The 17,619-nt window shown below is 38.2% G+C and overlaps 1 protein-coding gene across 2 annotated transcripts; it reads left to right on the top strand.

Annotated features, from left to right (window-relative positions):
- Nucleotides 1-190: 190 nt before the first annotated feature.
- LOC125454134 (pleckstrin homology domain-containing family A member 3) lies at nucleotides 191-16,873 on the top strand. 2 transcript variants are annotated; one of them, XM_048534551.2, is made up of 8 exons: nucleotides 191-485; nucleotides 2,542-2,658; nucleotides 3,005-3,160; nucleotides 3,647-3,780; nucleotides 5,379-5,549; nucleotides 5,730-5,773; nucleotides 7,361-7,485; nucleotides 11,005-16,873. In XM_048534551.2, the coding sequence occupies exons 1-8, from the start codon at nucleotides 446-448 to the stop codon at nucleotides 11,142-11,144; spliced, it is 927 nt and encodes a 308-aa protein (XP_048390508.1). In that variant the 5' UTR covers nucleotides 191-445; the 3' UTR covers nucleotides 11,145-16,873. The 2 variants fall into 2 exon arrangements, with proteins under 2 accessions (XP_048390508.1, XP_048390507.1); XM_048534550.2 differs by having other exon boundaries at nucleotides 7,358-7,485.
- Nucleotides 16,874-17,619: the final 746 nt, after the last annotated feature.

Below are 17,619 nucleotides of genomic sequence, written 5' to 3'. Positions count from 1 at the left end.
CCAGCGCCGCCGCAGATCCGTTTCCCATTGGTCAAACCACCTGTCAATCAGCTTCTTCGCCCGTTCCCATTCGCGATGTCATACCGTCCCACCCTTCCAGGGCGGAGTCGGCTCTGCAGGTGGTCCTGCGGCTGCGTATTTTCCGAGGTCCGCCCCATTGCCCCCAACACTTCCGCGTTGTTGGGGCGGGCGCTTTCGACACAGAGGTGGGAGGTGGGAGGTCGGAGGTTAGAGGTGTGGAGGGTTACCTGCTTGTCGGGATGGTGACGAGTGAGGGGTCTGTGCCTGGAGCCAGGGCTCCGGGCGCATCGAGGCCCGCGCAGTAATGAAAGCGAGAGCGCGGGCCGAGGTGGGCCGCTCGGGCTTTCGTGCGGGCGCGGCTTGAATGTGTTAGACGTTCCGGACGAGCTGGTGCAGAATTGACAGCGAATCGGAAGATGTGAAAATGGAAGGGATCCTGTATAAGTGGACCAATTACCTGACGGGTGAGCCCAGCCAGCCCCCCCCCCCCCCCCCCGGGGGCTCGCCGCTGTGTCAGGGGAAAGAAATCAGTTCGCTTGCACTGGGCCTGGCTGAGAACAGTCATGGCTTTACCAGGGGCAGCCCTGTTGGTGAATCTTGAAAAGGAGTGGGCTCAGAGACGATGGGCCGAACGGCTACCTTCTACACCGTAATAGTTCGGTAGAAGCGGCTGTTCAGGGTCGCAGAGCTCTCCTGCGGCACTTCGACGCGCACCGCCAAGTTTCACCCAACCCGACACCGCTACTCGTCTCTTCTTGGATCTTCTGATCCGGCCTGTCACAGAAATGGGCAATCCGGGGGCGGGGGGGGGGGGGGTGGGGGAGGTGTGGCGCGGGGGCGGGGGGGGGGGGGTGGGGGAGGTGTGGCGCGGTGGCGTGCGGTCATGAACCGGTTTGTGAGATTATGAGGGGTATGGATAGGCTAAGTAGAGAGTAGCAGTTCCCCTTAGTTGTGGGATCTGTCATGAGGGGTCATGGTTTTTGGGCAAGGAGCAGGAAATTTAGAGAGGATCTGAGAATTGAAGAAATTACTGAAGGTAGTGGGAATCTGGAATGCTCTGCCTTGGAAAGTAATGGAAGTGAGCAACCTTTGCGATTTTTTTAAAAAAATGTATGATCACTTGAAATATCAAAACATTTCAAGGTTGTGGAACAAGTGCTGGAAATTGGGATTGTTGTGCCTTTAGTGGTAGTGATTGTCAGTGCAGATTTGATGGGCTGAAGGTCCTTTCCTGTGTTGCATGACTCTAAGACTGTGACAGTATTTTTGGAGTTTATTTTAAATAGTTACTTTCTCATTGACTGCTTATTCAGTTCCAGTCTTGAACAGTGCAATGGTACAGGGTGGTGCTACCAAGCCTCTGTCAATAGTGTTCTATTGGTGTCACCAGATGAGTTTTTCTCCTCTTTTCTCTCCAAAATCGATTAGATTGGCTTCATCCAGTATGACCTCTGAACTTAACTGTTATAATGAACCTACTTTTCAAATGTACAAAACGAAGTAATGTACACAGATCACTGGAAAAGCTCAGCACGTGTGCCAGCATCTGTGAAGAAAAAGTCCTTCCTCAGTTCTGAAGGGTCACTGGACCTGAAACGTTAACTCTGAATTTTTCTTCACCGATGCAGTCAGACCTGCTGAGCTTTTCCAGTGATCTGTGTACATTACTTCATTTTGTACATTTGAAAAGTAGGTTCATTATAACAGTTAAGTTCAGAGGTCATACTGGATGAAGCCAATCTAATCGATTTTGGAGAGAAAAGAGGAGAAAAACTCATCTGGTGACACCAATAGAACACTATTGTCAGAGGCTTGGTAGCACCACCCTGTACCATTGCACTGCTTATTCAGTTCCAGTCTTGAACAGTCAATGAGAAAGTAACTATTTAAAATAAACTCCAAAAATACTGTCACAGTCTTAGAGTCATGCAACACAGGAAAGGACCTTCAGCAATTTCTGTTTTCGTTTCTGATTTACAGCATCCACAGTTCTTTTGGTTTTATACAGATCACTGTTCTATTTTAGATTCCAGTACTAGTATTAAATACTCCTAGATTACAACCATAACACAGCTTGTTCAGAAGTAAATTTTTTTAAATTTTATAAATCAGTATCTACCCCAATTTGTGTATGTGTAGTATTTCCATTTTACAGTTTAGTTGTGGAGGAACTATGTTTGGTCAGCCTACACAGTTTACATAAAGGTTTACAACTGGTAGAAGTATAGATGTAATTATCTTTGTCTAGATTTGAGCCTGGTCCCTGAGCAGCACCTAGTCCTTTATTAATTCATGCTCTGCTACTCTGGAATGTAGGCCAAGTATGCATCAATGATATTTAAGGTTTTCTTTGATCACAATTCTGCATAGTACAAATAAAGGTAGCCGCTTCCTATCTAAAGCACACCAGCCAGAAATATTTAGTTCCAAAAGCATTAGAAAGTTAAATAATTCCTGTCTTGTGAACTTCGGTGCTTCAAAAAATTAATCCTAATCAAGATTGCAAATTCTCTGTCCTAGGTTGGCAACCTCGTTGGTTCGTCCTGGATAATGGCATACTTTCCTATTATGATTCTCAGGATGATGTTAACAAAGGCAGCAAAGGAAGTATCAAAATGGCTGTATGTGAAATTAAAGGTAGGGAAAAAGCTATTTCCCTAGTCAAAAATCATAAATGAAAGATTTTCGTATTATTTTTCATAATCTCTGTCACATAATACTAGTACAGAATTGCTGCTTCAGTTCTGCAACTGAAAATTAAGCGTGTGATGTTCTAATCATTGATTTCAAAATATTTGCTGAAGATTGGCTCTTTGAAACTGATCATTTAATAGATATTTTGCATGGAGTTTGCTGTAAACTGCAAACCTTTTTGTCAAAATTACATTGCTAGAATTTTTGATTTAGATATTTGTGGAAAATGTTTATGTATTTTGTACTTCATGCACCACTGGAGCATTTCACATGCTTCTTTTTAATTTAGTTCATTCAACAGACAGCACACGAATGGAATTAATTATTCCTGGAGAGCAGCATTTCTATGTGAAATCAGTCAATGCTGCTGAAAGACAGAGATGGTTGGTGGCACTAGGAAGTTCAAAAGCTTGTCTCACAGATACCAGGACTAAAAAGGAAAAAGGTAACATTAACTGCAAACAGGATTTGTAATCCAAATAAATGACACTGAAGGCTTTCTAACTGTTGATTGTTTTCATGATATAATATTGTGCAAATAGTTTGTTTTTCTGTTCTGCTTGCATTATTTCTTGTGTCCAGTGTATTGTTCCAAAAGAAAAGCATTGCTAGATCTTAAAACCTGCCTGAAGTAACACGTTGTTGAGTAAAATTATTATGAAAATGTGAATGAATGTAGTGATTATAACTTTGTAGATTATATGTTGAAAAATTAATTGCCCTCTAAGTTGTATAAGCACGTGTTGTAAAGTACATTAAGTTGAAAAAAACTAAATGGAGATACTGACCTTGACATTGTACTAATATTCCTGCTAAGTCTATTCCATTTGCTCTTGCTGAACAAATTGACATTGAGCTTGCTCATGTAAGCGAGTTAAGTTAATCTCTTTGGTTTATCAGTAAATTGTGTACTTTCTTCTGAATTATCTAGAAATCAGTGAAACCAATGAGTCTCTCAAAACAAAGATGTCAGAACTTCGGTTGTACTGTGACTTGTTGATGCAGCAAGTTCACACAATACAAGAGTCAGTCAAACAAGACCAGCCGAGTTTGTCTCCTCCTGAGGTATGATACCCCCTAGGTATACTGACAAATAGTTTCGATTTTGTAGGTGTATAATCGCATTTGCTACTCTGGTAGGTAACCAGCAAAATGTTGGACTCTAACTAGAAGGCCTCAAAGGCAATTTCTGTGTCTTTTGGTCAGGTGATTTATCTTTCTCTAGTTGAGCAAGTTTTTTTATTTGCTATATCTAGGTGATCCTAGCAGGTCACAGAAATGCATACATCATGGAAATGGGCCATACATCCCAAGAAGCTGACATTGGTTCTCATCCTTCACCCAAAAACTTCCATTCAGTTTTGTAAGATATATTCACTTGTGAGATGTGGGCTTTGCTGGCTGGCCAGCATTTATTGCATGTCCCTAGTGGCCTTCAGAAGCAATTGGTGAGCTGCCTTCTTGCACTGCTGCAGTCCGCCTGCTGTGCGTTGACACACAATACCATTACAAAGGGAATTTCAGGATTTTGACCCAATGACACTGAAGGACTGAAGATACATTTCCATCTCAGAAGGGTGAGTGGCTTGGAGGGGAATTTGATGGTGGTGGCGTTCCCGTGTATCTGCTGCCTTTGTCCTTCTTGATGGAAGTGGACGTGGCCTTGGAAGGTGCTGTCTCAGCATCTTTTGTGAATTTCTGTAGTGCATCGTATAGATAGTAACCACTACTGCTACTGAGCATCAGTGGTAGAGTGAGTGGATACTAATGGATGTCATTGCCAATCAAGTGGGTACTTTGTCCTGGATAGTGTCAAGCCTCTTGAGTGTTGTTGGAGCTGCACTCATTCAGATAAATGTGGAGTATTTCATCATATTCCTGACTTGTGCCTTGTAGATGGCAGACAGGCTTTTGGGAGTCAGGAGGTGAGTTACTCACTGCAGTGTTCCCAGCCTCTGTTTTAAAGCCCAGGATGTTGATGGTGGGGGATTTGGGTTTATGCATCCTGTACCCATATCCCTACATCCAACCATCAAATATAAATGTTGATAGTATGTGCCTTAACTGTTCTGTCTGGGAGTATATTCTACAGCCTCAACCTCTCCTGATCATTATACAAAGGAGCAAATAGCACTCTTCTATTTACATTGCTAAGTTTCTAATACAGCTTTGGGGAATAACGAGCAGTTGCCCAACTTAAGCATCCAGATTGAAGAAAAGTCGTGTTTTTAATAAAATAGCAGGAATAGGGTAAAGTGTTGCCCCATATTTTGGAAATTAATTAAAGTTTGTGTGGAGTCCATGAATTGTGTAAAGCAATGGTGCTTTTAGGTTCTTATGCAGTTTAGGATTTGGAAAGGGGTCAGTTAGCTCAGTTGGTTGGATAGCTGGTTTGTAATAATAGAGTGTCACTTCCTGCTCTAGCTGAGCTTACCATGAAAAACTTTCCTTCTCAATCATTACCCTCTTCTGAGGCAAAGTGATTCTTGGGTTAAGCCACCAGTCATCCCTTTCTAATGAGAGGGCAGCTCTCTCGTACAGTAGGCGACTTTTAGTATTTGGACAATTATGGATATACAATGGTCATTGATAAAATGTGGTCTGAATTTAAAGCATGTTGTGAAATATGTATATTTAAGTAATGTTTTGTTTTTGTTTCATAGACTATGAATGAAGCTTCATCCTTGCTCAGTGCCACTTGCAATACATTCATTTCAACTCTTGATGAATGTATGAAGATAGCTAATGCCAAGTTTAAACCAGAAATGTTCCAGTTTTCTCTCGCTGATCCACTTGTCTCTCCTGTATCACCCTCACCTGTTCAGATGGTTCGGGTAGGAAACTGTATTAAAAAAATTTTGCATGTAGTAATGCTTTTGCATTTGGTATTTTGTCTACTGCTTTTTCTTGTAAAATATTGACTTGTTCTTTTCTGGCTGTTAATATAAATTGAGCTGTGATACCAACTAATTTAGATGATACTCAAATTAGTAACTTTCTTTTTGATATTACAGATAAAACGATCCATTAGTCATCCAGGTACCATTCTTTATGAAGGGTAAGGGAAAGGAATTTTGTTATTTGGTTGATGCAAATTGTATTTGGCCACTGGTATTTGCAATAATTAACAGTAATGAGACCTTTACAACTATAATATTTTCTAGCCCAGTATTCTTACCAGAATTATCACTTGTTCAATATGAGTATGGTTGTAGTAGAATTTGCTTGTAATTGCTCTTAATTCCTGTTCATTAGGGATGCCAAATCTATGGCCCTTTGGTCACATATAGCCTATTAAAGTATTTACAGTTCATGCGTAGTTTTTACAAGGAATTGCTCCTTCAATTAGATGCCCTTTCTGTCCTGTATGAGCTGCTGCAGTCCAGCAGGTGAGCTTATCACCAGCAAATGAGGGAGTGGACAAGACTGTGACTGGAGAAGCCACAAGCAGCCTGAGTCTTGTAGCCATTGGTGGTGAGTTTATGGGCCAGTTCTGGAAATAGGAGGCTTTCTACTTTGAATTCAGATCTGCAGTATTTCACACGTGGTAAGGAGTGGGAACTGTCATTGGGGATGGCGCCTGAACCTGGATCATCCCTGTTCCTGGCCACCACCGTGAAGCAGATTGTAGCAGATGAAGTTCTGCCAGCCCACCTTGCTCTTGTAGAAAGGGAAGTTCTAGGCAATATGGTAGAATATGCTGAGAGTTAGTTTCTTACTGTTCTGGATAGCCGTGGCAACTGGGGCTGAGTAGGAGTGTGAGGGCCGGAGCAGCGTTAGCAGTTCTGCTTAGCTAGTCAGGGCCAGCTAGCACAGCTTGCCACTGCTGCCGAAAGCCAAGGATGGCGAGGGTAAGAACTGCTGCCTACTGCCGAAGAAAAGGCCTCTGGCTGTTCAGGTAGGATGCCGTGGAGCTTCAGACACAGGCCCCCTTGAGCCACTGGAACAGGTTGGTGACTCCCCAGTGGACAGCCGACCTGCTGGTACATTTTTAAGTTTTCGCCGTAGGCTGCCATCTCAGAGACCCGTGGTGCTGTCTTGAAATAGCTGGATGCGTTTTCAATAGCTTTTTGAGGCAGATTTGCTCTTGTGTTGGTCATTTTCCTGGTAAGTTTTTGTTTTGGATTGGCGGATATTTGGAGCACAAAGCCTAATGAATTATTTTCTGGAAGTCAAAGGCGACAGAATAAACCTGACAGTTAGAGAAAGAGATTAGTGGTTTAGAGATAGGAGAATGGGGTGAAAGTAGAAAAGAGATAAGACTGTGGGAGAAATGAAAAATAAGCTGTAGGAGGTAGAAACCGAGGCTAAAAGTCTGCTTCCTTCTGACCCCCATTTTCATGTGAAATCCAGCAAGGCCAACTTTTGGAGTGTGACCAACCAGAAGCCATGTAAGGACAGTGTTAGTTGAACCTAATTCCTTAGCTTTTTCTGTTGATCATGAATTGTGACTGATTCCTTTCCTTTGTCTAGCTCTGCTTGTTACCCAAAAAAGCAATAATTGATATTATTATTCAGCTTTGCTGCTTTGAAAGGTTTTGATGGTCATTTCTATTAATTATCAATTATCATTTAAATTATCAATTAATTGCTTTATAATTTTCTTTCTCTCTCTTTTGTTGAAATTAAATTTTGTTTTTAGCAGGAAACTGAACACAATTTACCAAAAAGAAGCAGTTATTGTGACACCACATGAGGAAGTACCCAGGACAATGTCGGAATATTCAGGTGTTGAATCATACAATGATAACGCTCTGGACTATGCAGAAAGTAAGCACGATTTAATTCTGTTCCTAGAATAAAATTAGTTTTACTTGCCAAATTAACTCTGAAACATTTATCTTTCTAATCATTTAAACTATGAATCTCAAAGCTTGGTTATTTTATTCATTGTTTTCAATGTGGAAGAATTCTATGATGATTACCTGAAGCAGAACATTATGGAAGAGGAGCACTCAGTCACAAGTATCTGTTTAATATTGGGTAAATTTTTACTTGTAACCAGTTCCCACAAAGTACAATTCACTTGCCAAATTAGGAATGAGTAATTTCTGCTAATTGGTTGAATTCCGACCTTTTCATCTCTGAATTCTGTCGTCTGTTTGGCCTAGGGGGTTAACAGCCACTTAGCTACTCCGTTGAATTTGCCAGCAATCTCATTGACTGTCTGTGATTGGAGGAAGAGAGAAAGGAGAATGGGGACTGTGTTTTTGGGGGCAGGGAAACAGCGAACCTGGAGATGGTTGCCACTACTGAGTGACAGAGGAGGACCCTTTGCTTCTGAAATATCAGAGTGTGTGGGGACCATGGCTGTGTAAGGAGCCCAAGGGCTTTTTGACCAGTCATTAGTGGTAGGGAAAGTAATGGAATTGTTACTAAAGGTGAGAAAAGAATAAATTTCAGAAACAAAAAAAACTATAATGATAGAATTCATAAGAAAAAAAATCTTGTTTGAATGATTGTATTGAATTTTTGTGTGGGAGAGAGTAGACAATGGTGAAAGTGTAGATGTGATTCATCAGGATTTTCAAAACGCCTTTGAACCAGTGTCTCATAATAAACTAAAAAGTAAAGTCTGGAGTCACGATGGAAAAATGGATTGCCAGTTGGCATCAAGACAGAAATCGTACAGCATGAATGGCAGGACATGGGAAATAATCTTCTATAAGGATCAGTTTTGGGATCATTGCAAAAAACAATATACATTATTGGTTCAGACTTTAGAATTAAAAACACACTATCTAATGGTTATATGATGCAAAATAAGGAGATGAGCATCATCAATACTGAATAAGACTGCAACATATTACAGAAGGGCATATTACACATTTTCAGTAATTCAGGCAAATGAAGCTCAACATATAAATATGAGGTGGTACGTTTTGGCAGAAAGAATAGATAGGTTACTTACAAGGTGCAAGTCTAGTTGTGTACAGGGTCAAAGGGACCTTGGAATACATCAGCCTCTAATAGATTCCACAGGTTAGCAAAGCAATAAAACCTAGTTCTTGGTTTGTTTTCTCTTACTACTAGACGAGAGATGGCGAGAGAGAGGGATAATTGAAAACATGAGACCATGCTTACACTACACTTGAAAGCACTGCATGCAGTTCTGGTTATTATATTATTGAAAGCAAGTAGAGGTAGTGGAGGAAGTGCAGAGAAGATAACCAGAAATGCATGGGTATACATATCAGGAAAGGATTGACAGGCTGGGGCTTCCTTTTGAGAGAAAAAGAAAGTTGAGAGATTACCTAAAGTGTTAAAATTATGAAATATTTTGATAGAGCAGATATAAAGAGGATGTTTTCATTCAGGCAAAGGAGTGAAACTAGAGGCCAATACTGTAAGGTGGTCTCCAAGAAATCCAAGAGTATCTTAAACCAAACAGTGAAGAGAATGTGAAACTCACTATCATAGAAGGAGTGGTTGAAGCGAATAGCTTAGGTGTATTTAAAGGGAATTTATTTAATTTTCATTTTATTGTACAGGTATGTAAGAATGAATAGAATAGAGCATTGCAAAGCTAGACTTTAGATGAAGAAATTTGGGAGGAGGCTCAAATAAAGCATGAATGCCTTCATGGACAGGTTTGACCAAATTGACCTGTTTTTGTGCTATGTATTCCATGTAACTGAATAAATCATGAACAGAATCTCATATGGACAAAGCAGATGTCCTTTCACAATTTTTAAGGTACCATTGAATATGGATTTTGTTCAGAGTTTGAGAAAGGAAAACCGGGTAGGCGGACAAAGGGGCCAGACCTGCTGAGTTTCTCCAAGAATGTCTGCTTTTGTTTGTTATAGATGTCCAATATCAACAGTTTCTTGTTTTAATTTAGCGTTTAATTTACTACCACATGTCATTCAAGTGTGCAACCATGTAGAGGTTCTGCTCACCTATGTAGTTTCTCTTCTTTCCTGGCTAACTATCAACAATCCCTTTGTCTGCCTACCCTTTTTCTCACTCTTTCTCTAAGTAGATTTTTCCACCAATTTGCTCACACCTCCCACATTCCTTCCCAACTGCCAGCATAAATACTCCCTTTTCCTACTTGCTTCTAGTAGTAAAGAAGGGTCACTGACCTTGAAACATTGACTGTGTCTTCTCTCCACAGCTACTCACAGACCTGCTGAGTTTCTCCAGCAATTTCCATTGTTACGTATGAGCCTTTTAAGATCCAACAGCTGCTTTGTGACACTAAATGAACATAAAACAGAAGTAACAATGTAGAAGGCATTAGCCAGACAGTTCTTCAGAGCATTCTGCTGGGGGCTTAAATTACACCAGTGATCAATACTGTGACCTACCAGCTATAAAGGTGGAACTTTCATTTAAACACTGAGTAAATTGAAACCAAAACAGAAATTGATGGAGGTCTGACAGCATCTGTGGAGAGAAAGCAGAGTTAATACTTTGAGTCCCGTGACCCTCCTTCAGAAGAGGGCTTGGAAAATTTGGTATTTGTGCTGCAGACTGTGGTGTATGTGGCATGGGAAAGGACTGAGCAGATTAATAGAGATGGAGCCTGGAGACAATAGAATGGATGGTCCTTTGCTTGGGGAAGAAGACAACCAATAATTGGGAACAGACATAGGTGAAAATGGGTTTATGTTCTTCATCCTTACTATCTAAGGCTCCAGACACACCTTCTAAGTAAAGCAGGAATTTAACTGCACTTTTACTCAATCCTGTCTAGTATTTGTGCTCACAATGTGGTCTCTTCTACATTGGAGGACAAGTTCGTGGAACAACTTCATTCTGTCAGCAGAAATGGCCCTGAACTTCCAAATGCCTGCCATTTCAAAGTTGTTCTCTGACCAACATTGTCATCTCAGGTGTGCTACAGTGCTCTGGCAAGAAGCTGGAAGAATAACATCTAATTTTCTACTTGGCAAATTCTGCAAACTGCAGAACTGAATTTCGAGTTCAATAATTTTTGAAGCTGAACACCTTCCATTTCTTTACGCCCCTGCCCAGTCTTCAGCATAAAGAGCACCTTTTCATAGCTACTGTTAGTTCTGAAGGAGGCTCACTGACAGGATTCGATACATTAACTCAGCTTTATCTTCACAGATGCTGCCAGATGTGCTACGTTTCTCCAGAAATCTGTTTTTGTTTCAGATTTCCAACATTCACAGTTTTTTGTTTTATTTTGCTTCATAAGCCTGTCCGTGCTTTTAATAGTTGTGTCTTTTCAGCTTTGTGGTAGGCAAACTGAAACATAGGGATGGAGTGCTTACACTGAACTAAGATTATAAAACTTATTTTTCAACCTTTTTGCAGAGACTGCTCAGATTTCTTGCAATTCCCTACCTACTGCAAATGGTGAATTCCCATCCGTGGTCATTCCAGAAGAAAATGTTGGGAACTCGAGGAATACATTATCTGAGACACAGAGTCCTTTTGTTGCACTTTCAAGTTGAAAACATGTGAATTAAAATGGATTGAAAAGATGGTCACTCCGCTAATATTGCTGTGCAGTTACTGCTGGCATTTATATATTCCAGTAAGGTGAAGTGGTTCTAAAATTTCCCAGACTTTCTCTGCACTTTATAATGCGTAAAATCAGAAACTTGACAAGCTTCCCTAACATTATTTTTATTATATATTTTCAGCAAATTACAACTATTTTCTACACTATATTGTGTAATGAATTGTTTAGTGATGGTTTGGTCTGGAATGTCTCCATACAGAGCATGGTGTAATTAGCAACAGTGTCACTTGATTGGAAAAATAAGGATGTAGCATGGGGCTGAACACAGCAGTGCTTTTGTGACTGTTGCCAAGACAGGTTTGATGCCAGGAGTTAAATCCCTGGGGCTGTTCATGTCCATTCTTTGCACCTGTTTATCCAGAGGGAGTGTGCCTCCTGGAAGAATTGCTGTTAAATGTTGATTTTTGTTTAGACCCTTTATTTAATTTTGTTGTTTTGTACATTTTGAATAGAATCTTTGTTACATACATCAGTGCTGTACACTGTCTTAGGATGAGGTTTGGATTGTGCTTCATCTTTTCTAGTAGCAGCCAATTAGTACTGGTTATACCAGAACTTGAATTCTTGTAGAAACAGTTTCTGGAACATAAAGTTATAACTAATGTGTTCTGCACTATTATAAAATCTTTTGTAAAAGAGACACAAGTAAATTCTTCCCAATTCAAAGCGTATGCAATTTAGCGGAGACGATGAACATAGTGTATTTTATATTCACTAAAAATAGATAAATGAAAGACAGTGGAGACCCAGAGGCAAAATGTAACTAGTAACAGCATAGATGTAATCTTTATCTTCGAGTGAGGTAAATGGTAGAACTTCTATTTGAAATTGATGTAACTATGATAGCTTATTTATGAGCAGGACGGTGAAGTGTTACTGATTGCTGGTCAAAAGGAGTTATCATTTGTAACTACTTTCCTTCCTACTTTTCTTTCCATGTCCAGTTTCCTGTCTGTTTGCAGAGATTTAACTGGATGTGCGATTAAAAGCTTTCAGAGTTCTTAGGTTTCTATGTGTGTCATTCAGAAAGGACTTAGCTATTTTACAGGGGTAAAATCGAGCTCTCTGCAAGATGTTGTTTAGACTAAGTGCTTTTCTATTAGAAGAAAAGGTAGTTTGAGGGTGCTTTGACTAAATTTCTCCAAGAATGGTTTTATTTTTAAAAATTGGGATGCCAGTTCATCGATCAACCAGTTTGCCAAAAAATTGGAGGTTTAGGAAACCTCTTCTTTGTATTACTTTGTTGCTTTAAATACACTGATCAGCTTTGTTTAACAGTGTAGTTTAACCTCGACACCAGTCTCTTCTGAGAAAAATGCTATTCAGAAAAAGCGAGACTGGGGTAGAGAAATTGCTTATTTTAGCAAACTAAAGGAAGTAAAATAGCATACATAATTTTGTTCTGCCACATATTAAACTACAATTAAGATTCATAGCACTCCAAGCCTTTTGAAATAACAGAATCCTCTTTGCTATAGTTTAAATTATCAAAGTATTTCAAGCTGTGATATACGTATTTTATCTAATAATTGAGAACCAATTTGGATAATATAGCCTTATGAGCAATATGTAAGCGAATTCAACTTCAAGCATGTTAGCACTATTTGAAAGTAATATATCCTTGGCATTGTAATTCATTGTGCAGTATAGCACTTTAATCTTCCAAACCCTATTAAAGTCCAAAAATTACCTGATTTTGCTCTACTAAGCACCTCCAGTTTTTAAAGGTTCAGAAAGTATTAAGTATGTAAAAATGTTAGCATTTATAAGTACCCATAAATGATGGAGTTAATAGAACCAATTTGTTAGGTATGAATGTAAACTGTTAACTATGCCATCATTTTATTCTATGTATGTTTTTCATGAATATTAAATGCTGTGAATATTAAGAGTTTTCATACAAAATTCTATTGTTAAATGAACACAACTTTACATCAGTGGTAGCTTTGCAAAGGCACCAGTTTGGGTATTTATGCTTAAATACTTGATTTTGTGGCTTCACCAATGATTTAGTGACAATATCCGATGAAAAACATGTCTAATGTTACGTTTCCTGGTTTGTTTTAACTGGCCTGCTGCAGGAGCAACGAGATGAGTGGTACAATTGAGCTTGATATCCTGGGGAAAAATTAACCAGTATTTCAATTACTAATTGCGATTGACCATGCCTCTCCTGTTAACATGTATATGTAGATGTGGATGAAGATGTAATTAAACTCATTCCTGATTTCTCTCTCTGCCATTTCCCAAACATGATTTTTAACCCCATACTTTATGGTCAAATGGCCTGTTAACATTGACTGTTTCAGCACACAAGAAAATATCACTACATGGATTTGATTGGACCCGAAACACATCAGCAAAAATATTTAACTTTCAGAAAAGGAGGGAAGAAAGTCGATGAGTAAAGATCTAACGCTAAGTTTTATTAATTAAACTCATTCCTGATTTCTCTCTCTGCCATTTCCCAAACATGATTTTTAACCCCATACTTTATGGTCAAATGGCCTGTTAACATTGACTGTTTCAGCACACAAGAAAATATCACTACATGGATTTGATTGGACCCGAAACACATCAGCAAAAATATTTAACTTTCAGAAAAGGAGGGAAGAAAGTCGATGAGTAAAGATCTAACGCTAAGTTTTATTAGTGAGATTTTCAAGAAAAAAAAAGAATTACCACACTTTGAGTCTTTGTACTTCACAGTAAGATAGTTATGTTTAAAGTGCAGTACATTTGATTTGGAGAATTAAAGATGAAGAAAGCTCAGAAAGAAAAGATGTGCATAATGCACTGTAGAGCAGGCATTTTGAAGTATTATAATGCTAATAACTAGTTAACGCTGAGCCATTAAAATCTCACCGCGAATGATTAGAAATGTTAGTGCGGAGAATGTTAATTTTGCTTTCAGTGAATGTAAAATAGCTTTCAGGAGATGAAGAATAATTTTGCCATGTCAATGTATCCATTAGGATATGTTAATTCAGCACAGGACTTTATTGTAGACTACTGTCTGCTGTTTTCTAATAACTCTTCTTATAAAGAAATTAAACTTTTCAGAAAATATTTTCAATCAAGCTCGATATTTCATTTGCATTGAGAAAATAATGGGAGAAACCGCATTCCCTTTAGACAGGAAATCCCAGTGAAAGTTGTTGGTCTGCTTTTCATTGCTAAGTAGAGGTGACTGATTATTACGGAATTCTGATGATCTGTTATTTGTATGTACCTGCTGTTGTGACAATCAACTATGCTAATTTATGATCAACCAACAAATAAGATCTCCTACACTTCAATAGAACTTGATGAGAGCTTATATGAAGCATAGTGATATTAACTGCAATTCTAATAGTTTGAATAGTATTTGAACTCTGAGTATTTATTTAAAACTGGGTGATGTGGAGGAGTGAAATGTTGGCATACTGATTTGCTAATCATTTTCAGTCACATTGATAAGGTTAGTTTTTAGGTTTATATAATCTAAATAAATATTTGCAATTCTCATTAACGATTGAGAGCTAATTTGTGTAACCTTGTGAAATACTTTGTGAGCTTTGATAGTGTCTGTTTTTTTTAAGAAAAACTTAGTTGTTGGGTAATACAGAGCCTAGCTATTGCAGGAAAGAAAAGACAGTTTTTGTAATTGCTTTTCATCTTGCACTCATCAGGACAATTTGCCAGAACACCAGTGTAAAGGGGACCAACATTTATGTACTTTGTGAGAAGGTGTACCAAGCTTTGTATAAATTTAAACTAGAATGGACTCACTGTTCAAGACTTTGCACAGAAGAATTAACCAAAGAATGGTTGTCATCCACTCTCTTTAGTTGAAGCGGGCATATTTTGTGTACATGTTCTGTTTGAAAGCAATTGAACCATGTATATTAATATAAGTAACTTCCAGTACACAAAAGTATACTACACTGAGTCTGACTGACCATTTTAAATTGTTTGTCAGTGTAATGTTTAGCACAATCAGGATTATTTAGCGAGTGTTATTCATTTGCAGAATCACTTCTAATGTTGGGCCATAGGGTTAGAGTTTTAAATACATGGGCTGGTTAGGTGCAGTTGGTACTGTCAGTCATCATCAAACTGTGATGTTTCTTTCATTCAGAGTCCATCTGCCAACCAATCAGCACGTTCTTCTCACACAGGTTAAAAAAGAAGTTGTTCTCCTTTACATTGATATTCTTGTGAATTGGATGAAGGAATGCAAAATGAAAACCTTCAAGATATATTTTTTGTCAGTGGCACTTTTTAAAAAAATAAATATAAATAGCTGGTTATTCTTTAATGAAAGCATTTCTCCAATATAGCCAAGAGCATCTAATAATGAGAATACTTGTGTTGATATACTTTTTGTCCAAGCCATCAATGGACACTTCTCAAAACAACTTAACACATATTGATTGTACATAGAATTAATTCTATTCATGGCATACATTTTATCTGCAGCCTTTTGTATCTACATGTGACTCGTAATTATTTTTGAGCAGTTTTGAAATTTTTCATTAATTCCTGAGCAAATTCTTACCAGTGCCAAATCCTACTTTTGTAGGTACCTGCAAAGCCAGATTTCATTCTACATTTTTTTTCTTGACAGCATATGATTCTAGCCTGTTTATACTCACATTATATATGAAATGATGAAACCATGCCTAGTATTTAACTACCTTAGAAAACACATCTTAAGTGCATCTAATTTCCTTTAGTTTCCATGCCGATGTAAAATTCGTAATTCTGAGGACAGATTGTGTGAGGTAAGATGATCCTGTTCTTCAACCCAACTCTGGAACTTTGTAATTTAGGAACTTAGTATTTTCAACTATAGCAATAATGTCTAGAAAATGAAAGCTTAAAATGCAGAAATTTTTTTATTTTCTCTGAAATGTCTTCTGAATTCTGAGAAAATAATGTTTAAGCTTACAATAAAACATAAGTATTACCCTTTTTAATGTATTCCTGTTTTGACAGAAGGACATTGATTAAATGTTACAACATAATGGACTTCATCTTTTGTTGTAAGGCATCAAAATATCCTGCAACAGATTGCAACATGGCTTAAAAGTACCTTTCAAACTGAAAAATTATCTACTAGTACTAGAATACTACCAAATGTAGTTGTTAAAGATAAAGCATCTATGGTAGAATAGTTGCTTTTTTAAAGTCTAGATGTAGGATGCAATTGTAATTTAGACTTTTTTGTAGCTTGAATTTATTTCTTTCTAAACAAAATTTCCGCAAGTTCTGTTGTTTCAACCACTTGGACCAAAAAGTACATTCAAATGTATTAACATTTTTTAATAATGAAAGAAAATATTATTTGTGTGTGTGCATACGTGTATGTCACACACACTCACTCACTCTCACACACACTCTCTCTCACTCTCACACACGCGCTCTCTCTCTCTCACACACACACACACACACACTCTCACTCTCACTCTCTCACACACACACACTCACACTCTCTCTCTGTCTCTCACTCTCTCTCTGAGGGAATGCTTTAACTGAAGTATCTTTGTTTACTTTTATTGAAGGTTTAATTGTCCACAATACTGAAAAGATGATCTGTATTGTAAGAATAAAAACTTGCTCTTGCCATTTGTCAATGATTTCTTACCTTGTTCCCGATGTGAAATCAAATAAAAGAACAACATTCCTTGGATTCCAGTTCTTACATTCTTGTGCATAATGGAAATGAAGCAGTGATATGCCTAATTTTCTGAGTGAGGAAGTGTCAGTGTATGAATTTCAAAGATATTGCGATACTCAAAGTTGAAGCATATGAATTTAATAACTAGTGGCTTGATAATTTAACTGTAGGTTGAATAGTATGGCAAAGACAATTGTCAGAATCCATGTGCTGCATCCTTTTTTACTACCTTGATATTGTGAACAAAAGAAAGAAGTTGGTGATATGTTCATCTCAAAGCTTTTTTGTTCTAAATACCTATGTGTGTTACCACTATATTCTCCTTTGAACTGAGAAAATATTGGCTAATTCAGGATTAATTTAAAATCATAGTATTATGTTGTTCTCCAATTGAAGGCAATCACTTAGGTACGTCCAGAATATTCTAGAACAAACATGTAATGAAGAAATAATTAATTTCCGTTACATACTGATACTATGATCTGATGCTTGCCAAATTAGCAGATACTTGTGAAAGCATATCTGTATAAAAGGAAAAACATTTAGATGGAGCTTTGGTAGAAATCTAAGTGAGGGGAGAGAAAGTGAACAGGGCAATTATTTGTGTGCTGATTTTCTTTCTCTTTTTACTAAAGAAATCTCATCTGGCTGGGAGAGACTGCTTCAATTCCTAGCCCATATGGCTGTAACACTTGTTATGCTTCTCCGTTTCTGCATCATTACCGTTGGTGCATTTCCAAGG

Source organism: Stegostoma tigrinum, chromosome 7 (assembly GCF_030684315.1).
Source record: "Stegostoma tigrinum isolate sSteTig4 chromosome 7, sSteTig4.hap1, whole genome shotgun sequence".
NCBI classification, from domain to species: Eukaryota; Metazoa; Chordata; class Chondrichthyes; order Orectolobiformes; family Stegostomatidae; genus Stegostoma; species Stegostoma tigrinum.
This window is presented reverse-complemented; position numbering and strand designations above follow the sequence as displayed.

What these genes read in the sequence shown, in the direction of transcription:
- LOC125454134 (XM_048534550.2), top strand. Translation starts at nt 446, where the DNA reads ATGGAAGGGATCCTGTATAAGTGGACCAATTACCTGACGG. An exon ending in GTGGACCAATTACCTGACGG is followed by an intron (nt 486 to 2,541) that starts GTGAGCCCAGCC and finishes TCTCTGTCCTAG; the next exon opens with GTTGGCAACCTCGTTGGTTC. An exon ending in CGAGTTTGTCTCCTCCTGAG is followed by an intron (nt 3,781 to 5,378) that starts GTATGATACCCC and finishes TTTGTTTCATAG; the next exon opens with ACTATGAATGAAGCTTCATC.